The sequence below is a fragment of the Triturus cristatus genome, chromosome 1_2, assembly GCF_964204655.1.
Source record: "Triturus cristatus chromosome 1_2, aTriCri1.1, whole genome shotgun sequence".
NCBI classification, from domain to species: domain Eukaryota; kingdom Metazoa; phylum Chordata; class Amphibia; order Caudata; family Salamandridae; genus Triturus; species Triturus cristatus.
Genome location: NC_140580.1, coordinates 293,212,014 through 293,234,190, shown reverse-complemented (window position 1 = coordinate 293,234,190; position 22,177 = coordinate 293,212,014). Strand labels below are relative to the sequence as shown.

The window sequence follows — 22,177 nt, the reverse complement described above, 5'->3', positions numbered from 1 at the left end:
CTGAGGTGAGGAGTGGGGGCCCTTAACCTGAGGAGGAGGGCTTCAGAAGTATCACTACTCGGCACGCTGTGCTCTGGAGAGCGGGGGTGGCCCCTGACCTACCCGTTGCAGTGGAGGAGCTCTGTTGTCGAGTTGCCTGACCCAGAGATGGCAGGGTCAGCTTGAAAACATAGCCTTGAGACTGGACCTCGGAGTGGGGCCACTACATACCAGCATCTGCTTTGATCTGGGGGAGTCACCTAGAGCCCTGAGAACGGGGCCCAACACGAGGGCCCGCCCAGTGATCTGAGCACGACTTGTCGCCGCCGCAGCCCATCTAAGTACAACACACCCCCTGCATGGTTCCCAAGCTGAGGCACATACATTGAAGAGGAGGGCGGGGGTCAGTCAGCCTCAGGCTTAGTAATTCAGCCTCGTAAATGGGCCCCCTGTATATAGCAAAAACCAAAGGAAATGATGGACGGAGTGTTGAACATTGCAAGCACTCACCCCCAGTCAACTGATCTGGTTTAATCCATCACCGTTCTTTAGCCCACTCTGCCACCCCAGTTCAGACATGGCCATATGCAAATCAGTCTGACCCTGTGCCTCATGGGAACAGTCCAGCCCGAACTGCCAAGCCATGTCTTCCCTGGACCGGAAACAAGCTTCCTAGGACCGGTTTCTGGCATTTCAGCCGTCTTCAGCCAGGCTTGCTTGAATCCAGTGGCAAAGTGAGCAAGGGACTCACGTCTGAGCATACCCTGCCAACTTATGGCGAACAAAGCAAAAACCAAAGGAAATGATGGACGGAGTGTTGAACATTGCAAACACTCACCCCCAGTCAACTGGAAGGACCGTACAAATTGTGCCAATTACAGGCCTATTGCGCTCCTGAACCTGGATGCCAAATTATACTCTAAAATTCTAGCCACGCGCTTAGAGAACGTCATGCCATATTTTATTAAGGCGGATCAGGCGGCGTTCATTAAGGGGAGGCAAACACATGGCAATCTGAGTAGAGTGGTACACATCATCGAAAAAGGGCAGAAAAAAGGCATCCCTGCAGCCCTTCTCTCACTAGATGCAGAGCAGGCCTTTGATCGGGTTGATTGGGCCTTCCTGACACGAACAATGAGGAAATTTGGTTTTAACGAGACCTTTATAGGCATGGTGCGGGCTAACTACTTCGCTCCTTGCTCGCGGGTTCTGGTGAATGGGGTTGCTTCGGAGCACTTTGGCCTCTCAAGGGGTACCAGACAGGGTTGTCCGCTCTCCCCCCTGCTCTTTGCCCTCAGCATTGAACCCTTCGCGGAACGAATCATGGACAACCCGGGCATAATTGGGGTGCCTTTTGGGACAGACGAGCAAAAAATCTCCCTCTTCGCAGATGATGTGTTACTCCCACTCCCACTCACAAAGCCGCTGTCCTCTCTCCCTGCCATCCAAAATGAGCTCAACTCCTTAGAAAAAGCCTCGGGATTTAAAGTTAATTTATCAAAATCCTATCTCCTCAATCTGACATTGCCCAGGGAAACCATGAGAATTCTCCCCTTTTCAAAACACGAATAAATACATCAAGTATCTGGGCGTTAAACTAACCCCCAAACAATTGAATCTCTACGGGGCTAACTATCCTCCCAGATCTGCCAGATGGAGAACTTACTGTACCTCCTGGATAGGGCGCATTAATGCGATTAAAATGAATGTACTTCCCAGACTGCTTTACCTCTTTCAAGGCCTTCTGATACTGGTGGAAAGTGCTCTATTTGCCGACCTAAAAAAGATGATCACCAAGTTCATTTGGTAGGGGCAAAGGGCATGATTATCTTATCATTTGCTTACTAAGGCTAGAGTGGAAGGGGGACTGGCACTCCCCGACTTCCTGGGCTCCTATAGGGCGGCGCAACTCCGGGTGATCACAGATTGGTTCCTTCACAAATCATAAAAACTCTGGTTCCATATGGATCGACAGATAGTGGGTAGGAGAATCTGGGACCTCCTCTGGAAATCAAAAAAAAATCGGCCATTGATCGCTTATATTAGTACCCCTATGACTACAACTCTACGGGTGTGGGATGACCTTAACAGATCAGTGCCCCTAACCACCTTCTCGTCTCCATACACCCCCATTCACTTTAACCTTGAGTTCCTACCGGCACAGCAGGAGGGTCCTGCGGGCGAGGGGGTTGCCCGATGATCTTGGATCTTTTTAAAAGGGGGAATGTTGTCTTGTGGTGCCCTGGGCTATCTTATTTCCTATTTCTCTCAAGGGTTTTATGCACATATACACAGTACACCAATTGGAATTCTCTTTCTTTGCTTTATTTTTCTTTAAGTCGTTGTGGGCATTCCTTGTTTGGTACAGAGTGAGGGTGGTCTTCTATCCTCTTCACTGTGCTTCACTGGGCTTGGGTATAGTTCCTCCTTCCTGTTGGTTGCTTCTCTCTTTCGTTTGTTGTGGTGCTCAAGAGGATAGTGGGAAGAGAACAGAAAAAAAGGTTTTAGGCTCTTGCCTATATACTAAGGAAAAGAAAAAAAAAAGGGTTATGTGCACCTTCACCAGTGTCCCTATGTGCCAGGTGCCTTTGTGAGGGGGGGGGGGGGGCTAGTCTTGTGTAGGGGTGATGTGCTTCTTCTATCTGCCCACCAGCCCCGTAAAGAAAAGAAACGTGCAGCTGGCACTCGCCTCTGTATCCACGGCCCTCCGGGGCCGTGGTCTGGTGAGATCCTGCCTCCTCGGCTCCCCTCGGAGTGCCGGTCTCCCTCGCGGTGTAAACAGGGTTAGGTCTTATCTTGTTTGCCTCCTTTGGAACGTTCTCCCCACCGGGACGCCTTCCGTCTACTTCCTGGTCTCGACTCCTCAGGGTGTAGTCCGTCCTCTCTTTCTCCTCCGCTTCCGTACGCACCCCCGCAACCGCGTCTTCTGGCCTTGTCGTCCCCGTGATGGGAGGGGTTTCCTCACGCACGACTAAACTGCTGCCTCCACTTCCTCCTTGGGGCGAGACGCGGCCCTGTTGAAATTTCTGTTGCTCTTTCCTTCTGGCACAGATCGATCGGGTGCCTCGTCACAGGGAAGTTGTTGTCCTTTGAAGAATGTGCTAAAACTTTTAAACTTCAGCCCTCTGAGGAATTCCACTACATACAACTCAAGCACTGGGTACAACAACCTCAGATCCGGCTAGACACAACCAGAGACTTACTCCCAATTGAAAAATGTGTTCAAACGGGGGCATCTTCGAGGGGGACCATCTCTTTCCTTTATGCACTCATACAGACGTTAAGTCCCCCATCCACCCCATGACACCAAAGATTTTGGGATTCTCTTCTCACTACTCCGCTGGGGGTAAAACAATGGGGCTCCTTATAGAAGGACATTTCCAAATACAATCGTTCCATGTTTCTGAGGGAGGTGCAATATAAAATTATGTACGAGTGGTACTTGCACCCCCAGAAGCTGAGCAAAATATTCCCTAACACTTCTGATAGATGCTGGAAAGGCAGCGGACTCCTGGGAGATTTTAAACATATGGGGTGGGATTGTCTCTTAATTCAGCCCTTTTGGAAATACATTTGATCCCAAATTAAGACGATATTGGCTACCCAATTCCCACTACAATGGAGCACGCTCTCTTGGGGGTCCGGGACCCTAGTTTGCAATGCCAAACCCACGGGGACCGCTCTGTTATGTGGTTGCGCTTAGGAAATAACTGCGGCTTGGAAGAGGGTGGAGGTCCCTCCCTAACACAATGGCATGCCTGGCTATGGCAAGCGCTGGCAATAGAAAGAATGGCGGACATAGTAGAAGACACGAGACCAGGGTTCAATTACACGTGGGCCCCCCGGTATAGTATTTGTCTGAAGGTTTGCCCCTTTTCGCTTGTGGTCTCGGCTTGAGGGCTCTTCATCTCTTCGATATCTAACACACAGGTCAATTGTGACTCCTGGGCAAAGAGGCTTCGGGGTTCTGTTGTGGGCCCTTCCCACAGTAGCCTTCCCTCACCATTGACCAAGCATTACTTTGTGATACCGTGATACTACTGTTAGTTTAGTTTTGTTTTTGAGTTATGTGGGAAGAATGGCTGTGAGTGGGAGTCGCAAGTGTCAATTGAATAACAAGACACATGCTGGGAGTAAATCACTATGTTTTATTGATTAACGCACACTTTCTCCAGATGGGGTATATAAAGATTGTTGTTTTCTCAGGTCGAGTCCTAGTACACAAGAAGAACATGTCATTTGAGTTTTTTGTAGCTCTTGACCTGAAAGATATGCTGGTGCTTCCCACCGCTGCTTGTTTTGTATATTTTAAAAAAAACTGAAACCAATAAAAACATTTTGAAACAAAATATAACCCTCATTACTGCTGCTTTTCTATTAACAATTTGCCTACTCTGTTCATAAATGTGATAAATCATACAGTCACCACTGCAAACTCACCGGCATACAGAAAATTGCAGCTTGAAGGCATGTTCTGATCCCAAATTCATTGAAACATTTACGGAACCAATATCTGCTTTCTTCTAACAAAAAAGGGCAGATACATAAAAAGTAGGTTAACTACTCTTGTTGGTGTGAGCATAGCCTGCATTCTCATGACATCAGATTTTTGGACCACTTGGACTGTAAATCATACAACGAAAATTGACTGACGTGTGACTGTAATAGGCCTATTTTGAAATTGCCCCTAAATCTTTGCCAAAATAGCTTTGTAGATAGCGACGTTTGTATGAGTTTATTATGAGCCTGTCATGGCGGGAAACAACCTTTACAACACAGTTATTACATCGCACTACCTTTACAACGCAGTCATTACATCGCAACATCCTTTACATCTATACTATTCTCAATGCCTGTTTCTTTTTTCCTTTTTATTATTTATCTCGTTGTATTTGCTTATACCTGTACACTCTTCGTGATACAATGCCTGTACTTGTGTCTGCCTTTTTGTTCTTGAAAATGCATAAATACAAAAAAAAAATCCTTTACATCGCATGCCATTACAGCGCATGTCACTACAACGCATACCATTACAACGCATAGTTTTACCCGTACACTATCAAACACTTACCCTACTTTTGCACTCACTGGAGTGGGAACAGTAATTTTTACCCCTACACTATCCAACACTTACCCTACTGTTGCACTCACTGGAGTGGGAATAATAATTTTTACCCCTACACTATCCAACACTTATCCTACTGTTGCACTCACTGGAGTGGAAATAGTAAATGTTACCCCTACACTATCCAACACTTACCTTAAATGCAATGCAATGGTATGCGTTGTAATGGTATAATGCGATGTAATGGAATGCGTTGTAAATGTAGTTTCTAAAAATGCGTTGTGATGGCATGCGATGTAAAATCATGCGTTGTAATGGATGTCGCGATGTAAAAACTGCGTTGTAAAGGAATGCATTGTAAATGTTTGCGTTTTATCGTCATACATTCGTCATGGCTCCTCTTACTGAATATTTGTGTATTATTAATGAAAGAGGCTTGTTTTAAGTGTATAGATAGGAGTTTTTTTAAACCAATATGCATTACATTTTGCTCTCACAAAGGTTCAGCATTCAGACCCCGAATGGCTCCCGATGAAAGCTTTGCCCCAGGCATTAATTTTCCCCACCAATGAAACTCCTTCCAGATGGTAATATTTGCCTCAATAAGTTAGTGTATTTAAGGAAGGATGCTTTCAGAGCTAGTTGTTGGTTCACTAGCTGAAACTCCAATCTTATTTGTGCTTTTAAGGCATTCTGAGGATGGGCAAGCAAGAGCCGGTAAGCCTTACACTGCAAAATATTTAGAAAACACCCAGGTTTCTCCAGATAGGCTTCCATGCCGAAAGCTAGACGGGGATGAGCTTTGCTTTAATATCTCTTAATAAAGGGATCAAAGACTGACTAGAAGACTCTCGGAGGAGTAGCTTCGGAAACGCTAAAATTAGTGATATAAGCTTTGATTTGAGTGCATTAAGGTGCAAAAGATGGGTGCTGAGGTCTGAAATTAACAAAATGAGTAGCTTTGTGGCAAGCAACCCTTGTTTAATTCTTCGTTGACTTTGACATTTTGAGAGCAACTGGCCCACACCCAATTTTATTTGGACCCAGATGTTGATGCACAGCAATTGGGTAGCACTAAGCACGTTGGCCGGCATTTTCTAGGACAGTCTCCTCCACAGCATATTCCTATTGACATGAACATATGCTTTTCTGATGTCAATAAAGTAGGGATAAATTAGCTGTTTCCTTTTGACTTGATCTTAATTTATAATCGCTAGTGCTACCAAATTGTCAGTTGTACCCGATTTAGATCAAAACCCTGTTTGATCTAACTGAATTCGATTTTGTTTGGTGGCCTATTCTTACTGATCGGACAGCAGGAGCCTCACAAAGAACTTTGATTCTGTGTCCAATAAAGCAATCGGATGATAGCTGCCAGGGCTTGCGTTTACTCCTTTTTTATACATCGGATTAAATACTGACCTGCTTCAAGAATCCGGAATGATGCTGAAGACAGGTAGAAATAGAATTGAATAGAAAAACGATCTGTCCAGAACTCCAGATCCTGTTTATAAATAACAGCAGGAAGGCCATCGGGCTGGTGTTTTCTCTCTCATGGAATTTCAAAGGACTATGGGAGATAAGATCATGTTCTGGAGCTGTGTGAGAGCCTTTCTCCTGATAGAGCTCCCTAATGTGACAATCCAGGTTGATTGACCAACATTGTTATTTACTGAACGGTCAGGGCTTCTCTCTGGACGATGGATAAAGAGCCAAAAGCCCTACTGTTTTCGGCAGTTGCAAGCTTTAAAGTGATCTATTAAATTCTGGCCCTCTTGGGCTCATCTGGCCTCCCACAGTGTGCGTTTTTGTAAGCTTTCCTTCATTTCTGTTAATGGTTTGTTCTGCAGGGTCCTCCGCAGTTTTTTTTCTCTTTATTTCTGTGTTCAAGGTTTGGCGCTGGGCCCTTAAAGTTTTTGAGTACCACTTATTTTGGGGAGATCGCTTATTAGAGCTCGGAGTTGCTCAAGGGACTTGAGATCAGCCTTTAGCTCTTTTTGCACAGTGACCTAGGTAGAAATCGGATCTTTTATCTGCCAACATGCAATGTTGTTTAATTTCTTACATACATTATAGTTTAATAGAGACTGAGTGTTCCATTGATATTCTTCTCCATTGAGAGTGACCGGCTTGTGAGCCAACGTGTGAGAATACAACAGCTGGCTTATTGTTTCCGATAATGAGCAATTGTACATGATAAGTCACTTTCACATCTGGGAATAATTGCAAAGCTTCAATTCTGCCAAACAGGCTTAATGAAGTAAAAGTGCAGTCAGGCACTATATGACTTTTATTCACCTTATGTGTATATGCCTTTGGTTGGCCAGGTTGAAAAGCGGCCTTTGAGAGCATGCAAACCCAGAGTCTCTAATTCAACTAGAAGACGATGGTCAAACTGATCAAAATTGCTGTAATTTGACTCTTGGGTCGAGGTTTCCCATCTGATATCAGCACTGTTATAATTCCTATCTCTCCTCTGACAATTGTTGAGGTTTAAAGTGAAATCCGCAGTCATAATCCTGGGGATATTGCTATATTTTTGTAACAACTCTGTTGAGTGGAATTCCATTGTATTGCAAAATTCCTTCTTTTTACTTAATTTAGGATTAACACCACTGGTCCAATATAGATTTGAAAATCCCACTTCCCAATTTTTAACACTAGCATGTTTGGTCTTGCCAAAGCTAGTCTTGTTGTTCCCAAGACCTTCGTGATGGACAAATACAGTGACAGATGGATATATTGGTATGAAGTGCCACTGTAATTAATTCCCAATCATCTGACTGCAGGTCAGGTAAATGGGCCATTGTGCAATGTCTGCCCAGTGATTTATTCCATGAGGCTCTTATTGCTTGTGTGTAAAATCTCTGTTAACGGAGTCCGTTCCCTGTGTGGACTTAAGCATAGATGAGATGGGTAATATGGTCTCTTTGCTGATTGTGCTCCCTTGTACTGTTTTTTTGTTTTGCTTCTAAGAGGCAGACAGTTAGATATATTTCGTTTAGTAGCCTGAATACGATGATCTCCCATTCTGCAGAAATGTTATACTTTGATAAAATGAGGTTCGCAGTCTCCTCTTTTGCTAGGTGACAATGGAAGCTTCATTTTGCTTTCCATTTGAAGGAGCCCTATATTCCATGGATTGTATGCTGGTGTATGTCAATTGGCTTAACTCCTTGTGCAGGATGTCATTGTGAATTCTTGATTTATATTCTGGATAAACAAGGGTTATTGTTTTAGTGTGTTTATTTATTTCCCTCAGGTAAGTTGTGGACAGGGGATTTTCCTGCTTTGTAATTTGGTGCCAGTCGCTCTGGAGTTGTAAGACTTTTGTTGAACTGGACTCCTTTTTGAGGTCGTCTGTGAGTTGTATCTGGTGATATTCCCAGACAGGCCCTGCTAGCAATTACTTCCTTTGAGTTTCTATTCTGAACGAGCTGCCTTGTTGCTATTTCTTCCTCTGTACTTGAGCGATCAGAGGAGTGGTCTTCTGCTAATACATCTTTTTGTTGATTTCCAAGGAGCCTTGCCATGGCTAATCAGCATGCATGCCCCTTGTTCCGTTCTCTGGGATGGGCTCTCTTTACTTTGCCTGTGTCCAGCAATAGATCAAGTATCTGATTAATCAGCTTCAGGCACAAAGCTGTTGCCCTTGTCAGGCGCCGTTGTAGAAAATCTGAAAAATTGAAAACTATCTGCAGTGGCCTCTGTCGCTCTCTGCGCTTTCACTTTTTTCTCTATTTTTTTAATTTTGCATTCTTCATTTTTTTATTTTGTTTCAAGAAAATACCTTGGTGGACGTTGAAGGGCTCCTGTTTGTGATTTGTGGTTCTGAAGCGGCTGGTGAGTTATGGACTCTTTAACTTGTATCTGAAGACAAGCCTTCTATACTAGTTTTCTCCATGAAGCTAGGTTGGGCATGAATCTCAGCTATATGTATAATTGTGCTATATTTGTTTTGTTCAAAAGTGGGTATGTGGATATTTGGATGTATAACTCCTAAAATTTCAGTTTTGAGTATAGGAGGCACCACTTCGTATTGCGCGGCAGCACTGGGATGAAATTTAACCATTTTGACCTCTTTGATCAGAGAGGATAATATTTCAGGGAGCGGGCTAATTTAACCATGATTGAATCTCATTCCTGTTTATCAGGTGGAGGATCTTTATTTGCCCCAGCCAACAGATCCCGAACAGTCATGTGAAGACACTCAAATGGGAGTCAATAGTTACTATGTACTAGGCAAAGGTCCTCCAGTATTATTTGAATTTCATATTTGTTTGATTGAGATTCAAGTGCCCTTGAAGGTGCTTCCAAAGTTGTTAGGGACTAACACCTCTACACATCTTATTCAAGCACTGCCTGGTTGTTGCTCAGTTGTAATAAATGATCGCTAATATTAGTCTATATAATTTGATGCCAGCGTTCTGTCTCACTGTTGTCCTCTTCGGAAATGGGCGACCAAATACCTAAAAGTGGTTCTGCTTCCAGAGCATGCCTAAGCGTAGGAGTGCTTTATTCCACAGCTTTGTACTGAGAAGTTATTTGGAGATTTTGGGGCAGGCTCTGCAGTAGATTATGGCAATGAAGAGATTGAATTGTCATGCTTGTTGGTGGAAGCGGTATGCCATCACTTCGTGAATATAGCTGTCTATCCACACTCTAGTGTGTATTGGAATAGTTGCTTCTCTTGATTTGTGTTTGAAAATTTCTTTTTTGCCTCTGAACCTGGTGCAGCGCATTATTGGTGGTGAGAAGGTACTGTGTAGATGCTTGCTCAGGTTCTGGCCACCGATAGCAGTTAAAAAGCACGTGCTTTAATGGGTCTTATTTTTGTTGGCAATATCCCTTTAGGTTCAGCACTGCCTCCCAAAAATATCTGCGCCCTAGTGGTTGCTTCTGGGTGCCATGCCATACCTCTGCTGCAAATCGCACCAAGGCCACCAGCTGGTCAAGCCCAACCCACCCTACCGCCATCTTCTGTGGCACTTATCAAGAAGGGCCCTGCCCGTCCCATGTGAAATAGTGGGTGACGAATCGCAAGGAAGAATGTGGAGTTGCGAAGTAACTGGAAGCAAGGAGGCATCCTTGGCATGAGCATGCACCAGGCTGGCTGCAGGTGATCTGTTACTGGCAAATGTGGATGTCCATGGGTGCTGTATTTGCAGTTGGGGGCAGCATAAGCCATTGTTCAGGCCTTGTCCAAAGCTGGGGGCCTGGGGACCAGGTTCACACTCCCGTATGAGGGCACTTGGCTTCCAGACCGCTTTGGGTCTTTGTTGTCCTTATCTTTTCTTTCTTCACTTCAAGAGCTCGGCTTGGAGCATGTCTGTCTCTCAGACGCTTTCTCTGTCTCGCTCTCTTTCTCAGACTTGCCCACACAGGCGTGCACACTCCTCCTTCACAGAGTTACACTAACCTTGCATGAAATGGTCACTGAAAGCCAATTCCTGTAAACCTATCACCCGTCTACTAATGTGCATGAATACAGGGTACAACTCTTTATTAGCACTTCTATCAAAGAGGGTCAGTACAGTCTTTGAATTTCTTTCCCCAAACAAAATTCATCAACTTCTTTATGGCTCAAAAACACTTAAAGCTTCTCTCTCTCAATTGTTGAATAATTTAACTTGAAAAGTCCTAGAAATATAAGCTATGGTTTTATTTCCCCCCTTCCTCTTTCTGCAACAAAACGACACCCTTACCACTGCAGTGGGATCCGTCAGTATAAAACTTCCTTGAGCCGGATTGGAACATTTTAAATAAATAACATTTGTAAGATCTTTTTTTACACACTCAAATGCTCTCTCACATTCTTCATATTTCTTTGTCTCTTTGAGTAGTACTCTCATACTGATCGTCTTGTAGGCTAAATTATGATTGAATTGTACATGAAATCTACCATCTCAAATGAAATACACTCTTTTTTTGTAGATTCACTACAGCTTCTTTGAACTAATTCCATTATTCCTGATACAGTGTCCTAAATATTCAATGTCTTCCTTGATAAATTTACAAATGCTTATCTTTAGAGTCAAACTCGCCTCACGTAGTTTCAGCAAAACTTTTTTGATTCTTAGAGCATGTATTTCTTTTGTTCAACAACCAAAATGTAATCCTGTAAGAACCCTACTCCTTTCATGTTCCCAAAATGATTGTACATCATCATTTGGAAGACAGACGCAGCGGACACAAGTCAAGGAGCATCCTAACAAATCAAAGGGTGCTGAAGGGATTTATGAAAGTTTTTAGATCTTTTGACTCTTGATGTGGTCCTATTTGATATGCTGCAGTAAGATCAAAGGTAGAGAACATTTTGGCCCAACACAGCATAGTAATTATCTCTGTTATATTCTGCTGAGGAAAATGTTCAAACACAAGATACAATAAAATACCAAGATCTCTTTGAGGTCAACCCTTCATTGGAGCATAAACTTTATCTCAGGCTTTATGACATCAGAAGTCTGTCTCCGCCTCAAAATATCTCCTCACCTCAGGTACCTTACTTCATAGGGAAAACATCAAGGTCTTTCAATGGAATCTTGCCCAGAATAAATGCTGTCTCAAAGACTTCATTAAGTATTTGGGTCAACCATGCTTATGAATCAATTAGAACTTCAACTTGAATATCAAGTATTGCTACCACATCCTTGGGATGGTTTCTAATTGCCCGTTAAGACACAATCAAAATGAAGAATCTGATAGAGACATCTAGCTGCAGATTCCTTACCTTAGTCTTTCCCAGGTGTCACACTGGATGTGGAAGATTTTTCATTGAGCAATACCCTTGCGCTCCGGTAGTAGCATCAGACGGCTCTGTGTGACGTCGTCAACGTTGTCTCCGCCGTTGTGACATCTGCATCACTTATATAGGCGCCACGCCGGTTCTTTTCTGTCCGCACAAGCCAGCGCAGATCTGTGAACAGAGCTACCCTCTGTCGCTTTATGACAGGCTTTTTTTTTTAATGTTTTGTCACTAATTTTTTGGTGTGTAGGTTTTTCCAACATATCAAAGAAGACTTCTGGATTCAAACCATGCAGCGTCTGCCATCGTGCCATGTCAGTGATGGATTCACACTTGATTTGTCTTGCGCGCCTGGAGTTCGACCATGACTCAAAGTTGTGCTCTGACTGCCAGGCTACGGCCCGAAAGCTTTGAAGGAGCAGTCCCTAAAGCTGCTTGCAACCCGGCACTCTGCACCGCTTCGTTCGCCTCAGAGGTCTCATTCGCGGTCCCGGTCGAGAGGAAGGTCAAGGCACCGCTCTGGGAGTCCTAAGTCCTCGTCCTCCCACTTGGAGTCGTCAGGTCCGTCAGGTAAAAGGCATAAGAAACACAAGAATTGGAAGCATGCTTCGACTTCTCCCTTTCTGATGGCCGATGTGACGGAGGAGTTTCGGCGCTCTAGGTCTCATTCTGCAGAACCTGCCCCTGGGTTGACTCCGCATTTCCCCACCTTCTTGGGAGCCGGAGCGACCCCCATTTATCTCAAAAAGTTCTATGACTCCATGTGCCACATATTTTGGTGGCCTGACCCTCCCGGCGTGCCTTCGGGCTCCAGAGGCTTTGATGGGGCTCTATTGGGTTCCGCGCCGGCAGCTCTAGCGCCAGTGCCTCCAATGGATCCTGACCAACGCCGGCCGCGCCTCTGCAACCTTCCCCGTTGCCGAGACTCCAGCCAGCCCTCCCCAGCGGCCTTGGTCCCATTCTTATCCCCGATAAGCCAGATTAGTGCCTACCAATGCCGATTCCGGCAGCACCCTTGGATCCTAGTTCAGTTCCTCAACCTTATTTTGAAGGCTAGGAATGGAGGAAGATTGGGGGGGGGGTCGCTGGACCTTTTACAAGACCAGCCGAACACAAAATGGACTGGAGTAAGGAATTGGGTGAGGCCAGTGGACTGTATACTCCTCCAGAATATTGCCTGCTCCCCCATCACCACCACCGTGGCTATGGAGGAGGAAGCTTCATACGTTATGGTGGTGAGAAGGGCAACTGAAATCCTGGGCCTTCAACTCCCTTTGGTGGAAGTCAAGGTGATCATCTTGACAGAGTTCCTGCAGCCGGGTGTCTCCTCCACGGAATCCCTCCTGCCATTCAAGGAGGCCTTGCCCGAAGTTCTTATGGGACCCTGGTTCAAGCCCAGCACAGGGGCTCCTGTGAATAGGACAATCGCCTGCCACCATTGCCCTCCATTGGGTGACCCAAAATTTCCTCACCATCCACCCTACACCCGAGAGCTTGGTGGTCCAAGCCTGTACCTCTCAAGGAGCATTCCCTTTTGCACCCCCAGACAGGGAATCCAAGAGGCTGGATGTTTGGGGCAAGAAAGATGTTTCTTCCACCAGCCTTGCATTGCGGTTGGTGAATGTCTAATGGGCCGTTACTCCCAGTTCCAGGGAGAAGCGTTTAGGCAGGTGCTGCCACAGGCCCTCTCCCAAGCAGTATCAGACGGGAGAATTGCTGAAAATGTCACCATTCTTTGTGGACTTAACACAACTGACTTGTTGGGCAGAGCGATGTCATTGATGGTGACTTTGACGCTTTTCTGGGGATGTCCAGGCATCCCTCATGGACATGCCCTTTGATGCACCTGTCTCTTCAGAGACAAAATAGACATGGCTCTGGAGTGCTATAAGGACTCACGGGCTACGGCAAAGTCTTTGGGCCTCTCAGTGGCCACACAGCCCCTTCTGCTTTTCGTCCCTTTCATGGCTATGGAAGGGGCTTTCAGCCACACCAGCCATACCCCAGCCACAAAACAGGCGCAAGTTCAGCAACCTCTGCATGGCTATGGGCGCAGCTCGTTCCGATGCCGTGGGTCGGGCGGCCAGAGGTCTAGTCAGTTCACCATTCCCCTGCCACCTCAATCTCCAAAAACTCCTAGTCCGGCCTTTAAAGATCTAGGGCGGCCAGTTGATGGCAGAATGAACCTTCACCTCCTCTACTGGCAAAAAATCACATTGGACAGGTGGGTTCTTCAGATAGTTGATATCAAAAAGGGGGAACAGTTCCTCTCTACAGGCCTAAGTAGAGAGTTACAATGACTTTCTACACTATTAAAGATGGTATCTAGGTGGATCTGCAAATTCAGATCGTAATGCCCTCACACACCTGTTAGGGTGTCATGCTTCATCATTGGGTGCTCCTCGTCAGACCGGCGCTGCAATGTCCGACGGGCCTGGTGGCATCTTTGTCGGAGATCTTTTGATCTGAGAACGCCGTTTGGTGAGTGAGGTGTGTGGGGCTATAGGAGAAACATTGTCTTCTAAAGGGTGCACAATGTGGTTTAAAACAGGCCCCTGTCCTTGTTAGTTCACTTTATTAATGTTCAAGGATGGGACTTTATTAAAAACAGTGCGGCTACGTGTAATAAATGAGGGTATTCGAGTAGCCTTTTGTTGGTTAGGTCAACATGTTTCGTGTCTAGTGCTCTAGAGTAAAGCGACACTTCGTCAGGACCAAATTGACATGACCGCTGTTTGTCAGTCAAGGGAGGAGAGCTCCCTTTCTTAAAGTCAAGATCCTTAGTCTATGGTTCTTGATATGGCATTCCACCTCCTAAAGGTTGGATGGAGAGCCTCATAGATGAGGGAAGACGATCCGACCACTTGCACGGGTATACCTAGGAAGGAAGCGGGCTCGTCTTAGAACCTACTCGTCTTCATCTCACCTGGGTTCTTCAGATAGTCCAAAGGGGCTACTCCTCCTCCTTCAAGACTACCCCTCCCTCCAGGGCTCCAACTTACGACTGGCTGACGAAGGATCACCTAATTTTGCTTCAGGTGAAAGTCATGACTCTCTTGGACAAGGGAGCCATTGAAAGGGCTCCGTTACCAGAAATAGGCTGTGGTTGTTATTCCCACTTCTTTTTGGTCCCAAAGAAAGAAAAGGGCCTGCGTCCTATCCTAGATCTGCGAGCCCTCAACTACTTCCTCAAAAAGGAAACATTCCAGATGTTCTCTCTGGCTCAGCTCATCTTCCCTAGACCCAGGAGACTGGATGGTAGTGTTGGACTTGCAGGTCGCCTATTTTCACATTCCCGTTCTGCCGACTCATCAGTGCTACCTGGGGTTTACGGTAGGCCACAAGCTCTTTCAGTTCACAGAGCTCCCCTTTGGCCTTACCAGTGTCCCTCGGTATTTACCAAGATGGTGGCGATGGTTGTAGCTCATTTGCGCAGATCGATCTCTATCAGATGGACACGTTACTTGCCTTCGGTAACGCCTTATCTGGTAAAGACTTGATCTAGCCGCAGATTCCTTACCGAGCAACCCACCCATTCTTCCTGTACTTCAGACAGGTTTCCAGCGTCGGGCAGATCCTCTTCAGGGCCCTAGTAATTCTAAACACACCAATGTCAGTGCACTTCATGGCTTGATGATCCTGGCATGGAAAGTTGTGAAGAGTTACTGACGTCACACGGATGACTGGCTGTTGAAGGCGGCACACCCAAGGTTGTCTTCTCCCACCTCCAGGCTACGGCAAACCCCCTGCATTCTCTTGGGTTCACTCTCAATGTGCCTAAGTCACACCTGACTCCCTATCAGACGCTCCCTTTCATCGGAGCAATTCTGGAAACAGTGCACTTTCGGGCCTATCCTACTGAGTGGTGGTAGGAAGAAGCAGAGGTTTATTCAGCTTCCAAGAGGTACTGGTTAGCTGTCAGAAGGGGGGTGGGGTGGGGTGAACCACATAAGTCTCATTGCCATTCTCAGAACTTTTTGTCTTGGAGACCCACAACCACACGTTCAGACTGCGGTGTATGTAATCTCCGCTTAGTGTGGTTCGATGAATAGCGTCATCATCGGGTCTTGTCACTTGATTGTCCCGTTCTACAAGTGATATCAAAACCTCCACCATAAGGAAGACTGTCTGGATGTTGACAGTAGTGAGTGGATTACAATGATTTCCTATTCTTTAGGTAAATCTTTTATTTGGGGAAAAGAGTAGGATAGGGATAACTCTAAAAACAAAGCGGTGTTTAGTGGATGAGTCACCGGTCCATGACACCTAGTTGTATGGGTCTATGGCCTTCGTCAGAACAAAATATATATGGAGGCCTTATACTTCAGGGCTTCCCTGAGAGTGTGTTATTAGAGAGTGGAGGCACTCGCCATGATACCGATGTTTCAGCCTCAATCCTGGATGTCGATGAGAATGACTCTGAGGCTGCTGGGCCTCATGGCCTCCTGCATCCTGATGGGGCACATGCGGGTACTGTAGTGAGACCTGAAGCTCCAGTGGCCGGGCTATCAGAAGAATCTCTCCGACATGGTCAAGATCTCGGAGGAAACTGCACAGGACCTGCAGTGGTGGCTGACCAATTGTGATTGGTTCAGAGGCAGACCCCTCTCCCTTCCCCAACCAGATCACACAGTAGTGAGAGACGCGTCACTCCTGGGATGGGGCAGCCATCTGGGAGAAGTGGAGATCAGAGGGCTCTGGTCTCCGGTGGAATCTGGACTCCACATCAAATGGCTGGCACTCTGTGTGGTCCGTTTGGCATTGAAAGCCTTTCTTCCTTCTATTAAGGGAAAGCTGGTTCTAGTGTTCACGTTCAACACTACCGCCATGTGGTACTGCAATAAACAGGACAAGGTGAGGCCATGGACCCTTTGTCAAGAGGCCCGCGTCACTGGACATGGCTGGAACAGCTGGGCATATCCCTGGTGGTTCAACACCTGACAGGTTCCCTGAATGCCAGGGTGAATGAACTCAGCCGTTGATGCCTAGCGGATCATAAATGGCGTGTATATCAGGAGGTGGCGCAAGGTCTCTTTCAGCAGTGGAGAGCGCCTTGTTTAAATCTGTTCGGCTCCGCCGAGAACGTGCAATGTTAGGGTTTTGCGCGTTGGAGTTTCTTGCTCGGAGACTCTCTTCTTTTCGAGTGGGGCTCAGGCCTCCTATACGCCTTTCCGCCCATACAACTCCTGCCCATAGTGCTTAAGAATATCAGGAGTGACCGGGCCCAAGTAATTCTTGGGGCTCCGGACTGGGCATGAAGAGTCTGGGAAACTGAGCTTCTCCAATTGAGCATCAATTCTCCGGTCAGGCTGCCTCTTCAGGAGAATCTTCTGTCGCAGCAGCAGGGAAGGTTTCTTCACCCCCTGTCAACTCTACGCCTTCTTGCTTGGAGATTGAACAACAACAATTGATAGCATTCGACCTTCCTCCCGAAGTCTGCAATGTTATTTTGGCAGCCAGGCGTCCCTATACCACCCCTGCCTGTGGAACAAATTTGTAAAATATATAGAAAGTTCTATTGATCCTCTTTCTGCTCCCCTCCCCTTGCCTAACAGGGCTTTGCTCTGGGCACTCTCAAAGGGTACCTTTCTGCCTTCTTGAGGTTGCCAGTCCAACCCTCTCAATTTGAATCCCCTGTTGGAAATTGATTTCTTAGGGGGCTTGTGCATATGTTTTCACCTGCCTCATTCATCATGCCTCAGTGGGACCTTGATTTCGTTCTCACCTTCTTGATGTGTGCTCCATTTGAACCTCTGCACAACTGCCCCCTCCGGCTACTTACCATCAAAACAGCCTATTTAGTGGCAATAACTTCTGCCAGGAGGATGAGTGAATTGCAAGGTCTGTCATCTAGGCCTCCTTACGTGACCATCTTCCCTGATACATTGGAGCTTCACACTATGGCCTTTTTCTTACCGAAAGTGGTAACTCCATTCCACGTGGGGCAATCAGTCACCTTGCCCAATTTCTATGCTCCTCCGTACCCCTAAAAGGAAGAAGAGCGACTCCACAGTCAGAGCCCGAAAAGAGCATAGCAGTTCTATCTTGACCGGACAAAAGAGTTCCGGGTGTACAACATACTCTTTGTGAGGTAAGTTAGATCAAAGAAATGTCCTGCCGAAAAGGACGATCTCACGATGTGTCATCCTCTGCATCGAAATTTGATACACTCTGGCCAAAAGCAGCCTTCTGAACACTTAAAGGCTCATTCTACCAGAGCTAAGGCTGCTACCATGGCCTTGCAACGTGGAGTTCTAGTCCTCTACATTTGTCAGGCAGCAATGTGGGCATCTCTGCACTCGTTTACCAAGCATTGCTGCTTGGACAGTCCAGTCCGACGGGACAGCCATTTTTGCCGCTCTGTCTTGCAGTATTTCCTGGTCTAAATGTATCCGGATGCCCTCCTTCGGGGATGGTATTGCCTGGGTATCTATTCTAAGGTGAGGAATCTGTGGCTATATGTCTATCAGATAGACAAGTTACTTACCTTCAGTAACACCTTATCTGGTAGAGACATGATCTAGCTGCAGATTCCTTACAGCCCCACCCATCCTCCCTGTACGGCGGACAGGTTTCCATGGTCAGGGCTGATCCCTTTCAAGGCCCTAGTTGTTTTAAACACACCAATGTCAGTGCACGTCATTGCTCTGTGCTCCTGTCGTGGAAAGTAACTGACGTCAGCACGCCAAGGTGGCGCCTATATAGGTGACGCGGACGTCACAATGGCAGAGATGACGCCGGTGACATCATGTGGAGCCGACCAACGGCACCTACAGGTTCACAAGGATATTACTCGATGAAAAATCTTCCAGATTCAGTGTGACACCTAGGAAATTCTATGGTAAGGAATCTGCGGCTAGATCTTGTCTCTACCAGATAAGGCATGGCCGAAGGTAAGAAACTTGTCCTTTCCACCCCCTTTTCCACTTCTAAAATACAATTATTGCTCCTTGATATTGTTCTTGCCAGAACAACAAGACTTTTAAAGGTGACCCCTCTTTCAAATCTTGCATCAACGTTAAGAGGACAGTTGCAATAGGTGAACCTATGACCAACAATACCACATTTATAGCAAGCACCTTTGAACCTGTGTGATTACTTCCTTTTAAGTCTTTTTTTTGTCTCAACTTTATTAACAGGGGGTTTAACATTTTACACTAGGTCTTCCAGACATGCCATGCCACTGAGTATTTGTTCACCAAAAGCAATAAACTCACTTAGTGAAAGATCATCTTTCACCCATACTTCTTGCCTAACTTTGTCAGGATGGTGTTTAAGCATGAATTGATCCCAAACACGTTCTTCCAGCATAGACCCAAATTTACAAGAAGATGCCAACCTCTATAATGCTGTAATGTAATCCTCTACTCTTTCTCCATGCCTTTTAATCTCTCGTGCCAAAATTGTATTGTTCACATTTGTTCTGCTGTGGGAGTCAGCGAACAATAGAGTGAAGGAAGACACATGGTGTCCACCAGCACTTTAAACCCGCAGAGCAGAAGAGTTTACCCTCTAGTGCTTACAAGACCGGTAATGACGATGCTGTGATGCAATGGTGCTGTGACTCTGGGAATCACATCCACGTCTTTCAAATTGATGTCTGAATCAGGCCTTGTGAGTATGCAGGGACCGGCATCATGGGTCTTCCAAATCGGCGCATGCTCCAGACTACCACAGCTCTTGTGACAATGTAGGGCATCATCAGTGCAGTTCCAAGACATAACTTGCTTGACAATTTAACAGGCCTTGCAGAGCAGTTAGTATGGCCCGGTCATTTTAAATCAGGTGAGCACAAGGCGGATATAGCCTCTATGGTCCGAGTATAACTAATTAATAAAAAATTACATTAATTTGAGCAATTAATCCGGTTAGATTCTCACGTGTCATGTCAATGAATTTTTCCTGAGCGTTTTCGAGAAATGCACTGCTCATCGGACTTGAAACACACAAGTAATCTGAGGTGCAATCTCGGTGTTTTGAGGTGCTGTGATAGGTGCTTGCTCGTCACCACTGTAAAGTATAGATGAGCACATCCAACTTGTAGAATAAGAAGTATATTTTATCAATTGCACCTGAGCCACAGCCTGCTCGTCAACTCCGGCTTCAAACCCAATCTGTTCCCCATTGGAATCTAGGCGGCTTCTTGTGGGACACAGGAGACATACCATTCCATTGGTTAAAGGCACCTTACACTGCAGAAAGTCAGTACTGAATCCATACAGCACTTGTTTAAATACTCCGTCAATACCTCACTTGTGTCATGAACTGGTGTATTGTGGCCCAATGCAGTGTGAGCGCCTCGGCTTGCAGTCAGAGTGCTTAATATTTGACAAGTGGTCCCCACTATAAATGAAAATGACAATGGCAGTCTCTTGACATTTTGCAGTCCCTCATTACACCACCAGTGTTGCAGAGACTACTGGTTCTGCAGGTCATGATGTGCTTCATATTATCGATGATGCTGATTATTGCCTTTTTGTGCTTCTGAATCTCCAGACAGCATTGAGTAGAATTGTCCTAAAGACTCTTATTTACTTCTGCGTGGATGGGCAAAGAACATGAGACTGAGCTGTAAGCCTGCACTGGCATAACCACCTCCCTCATGGCCATTGCAGACTCTGTTTCCACATGCATTCTGGGTGGTGTAGTATTGTTTTGCTTCCATTGAATTAGACTAACACCCTGAAAATTCTTTCTAGATTGCTAACAACATTGCAATATTCTTTGCTTAATTATCAGCTTGCATTGGTTGAATGTGGTGCCCTACTTTTTGAGCAGTTCGTTGCTTCTCAGATCTAGGTCAACACTTCATAAAAACCAAACATTACCAGAAATAAAACACAATACAATTCTACAAAATATATCTTTCAAGTATCTGTTACTGAAAAAGAGCCTATGAACTAAAACACTGAGTTACTACAGGTGAGTCATTTTCATTCAAGTTTGGTCTTCTATGTAAAATATGTAAGAAAACTGAAAATTACTGATGATGTTAGTACGAAGCAAATTTTCCGCAAAAAATTGTGGGTATTTCAATTTATTTCCATCTACATTTTACAGGCAACTCGTTCTCAGACAGCAAGTACTGGGCCTCAGTGGAATCTGAACAGCATTATGACGATTCAAGGAATTCCCTTGCAGCCCAGAAGCCTGTCTCTAATTGACAAAAGCCAGTAAGAGGAAATTCTGTCTTTAGTTAGGTTTGTTCTAGAGACTGCTTGAGCAGTCTCGCTAGCTATTTATTTTCCTACAAAATCAAAAATAAAAAGTTTGTACCGGTATACATATAGAGGGGTTTTGAGTCCGCCCTCTTCATCTGTTTGTCGGTTCAATTGTCCTTCATGTTTTGCTTCTGTCCACAACAGCATAAAGCATGGGCCAACTGGCTTCAGCCATCGGCTTTCATGCGCTGAGGGCCTCCATTTTTCCTAATCGCATATGCACAGTCACTTAAAAATAAATCATTTTAGTCTTTTACTATCCTTGTGTGTTTAAACTATGGTTTGAGGTTACAACATTTCAAGGCCAATAGTATTTTTTCTTTGCATCAATGAGAATTATATTTTCCTGTCATCCTATATTAAAATTGAAAGGCATTCTATAATTGTTTTGCATACACCAACCAGGTAGACAGAGCACTTACTGTTCTATTAAGATTGTATGCAATAGATAATTTTTAAACCACATTAAATTGGTAGCATGTTTTTATTTTTGTGGCATATGAGTGCAATAAGCTAAAAGAATGAACCACAGCATCAGCTTGGGAAGGCGAACCTTATTGGATTTGCCAAAGCTTGTTCTTGTAGTGGTGCAGTGATGGGTTGAGGTTTAGGGTGCAGTACTTATGTAGGTGGTTGATATTACTGTAAATAATTCTTATTGCTGTCTTCTTTCCAGGTTTCTTCCAGTTTTACGTTTGCTCGTGACAATTGAGATTTGTATTTTTCATCTTATTGCCTTTTCCTTGTGAGCTGTCATTATTATACCCTTTTTTGTTCTGAAGTCTCATGTTAATTGAGAGTGATACATGTCCAGTTGTGACAATATCACACAGAATAGTGATTCCGGTTGCAACTCCCATTACGTTGACCTGCCTCTTCTCAGGGTTTACAATCAGTTATCATTTTTGAGGTCTTCTTTAACATTCTATCCTAAATGTGATGTGAGACTTGGACAAAGGAGATATACATTTATTATAGTTTATCACTGGTGTAAAGATGTACTCCATTCTCAGAGTCCTATTAACGTACAACCTGTTGGGTTTGCAACTAGAGCGATATGCGAGAAAGGAATGCAGGATAAAAAATGGAAACTCTTTTCCTATCCTGCAGAAGCAAGATGTACTGAAGATTGGAGAATAAAAAGAAATGTTGCTTAAGACTGTGTGG

At 45.2% G+C, this 22,177-nt stretch overlaps 1 protein-coding gene across 9 annotated transcripts in view; it reads left to right on the top strand.

Moving 5' to 3' along the window:
- The window catches only part of FAM149B1 (family with sequence similarity 149 member B1), a 511,501-nt gene that overhangs the window by 238,277 nt on the left and 251,047 nt on the right, over window positions 1–22,177 (top strand). For all 9 annotated transcript variants that reach the window (XM_085603795.1, XM_085603798.1, XM_085603792.1 and 6 more), the window contains one exon: window positions 20,850–20,962. In XM_085603795.1, coding sequence (XP_085459921.1) covers window positions 20,850–20,962 — 113 coding nt within the window. The remainder of the gene's footprint in view (window positions 1–20,849; window positions 20,963–22,177) is intronic.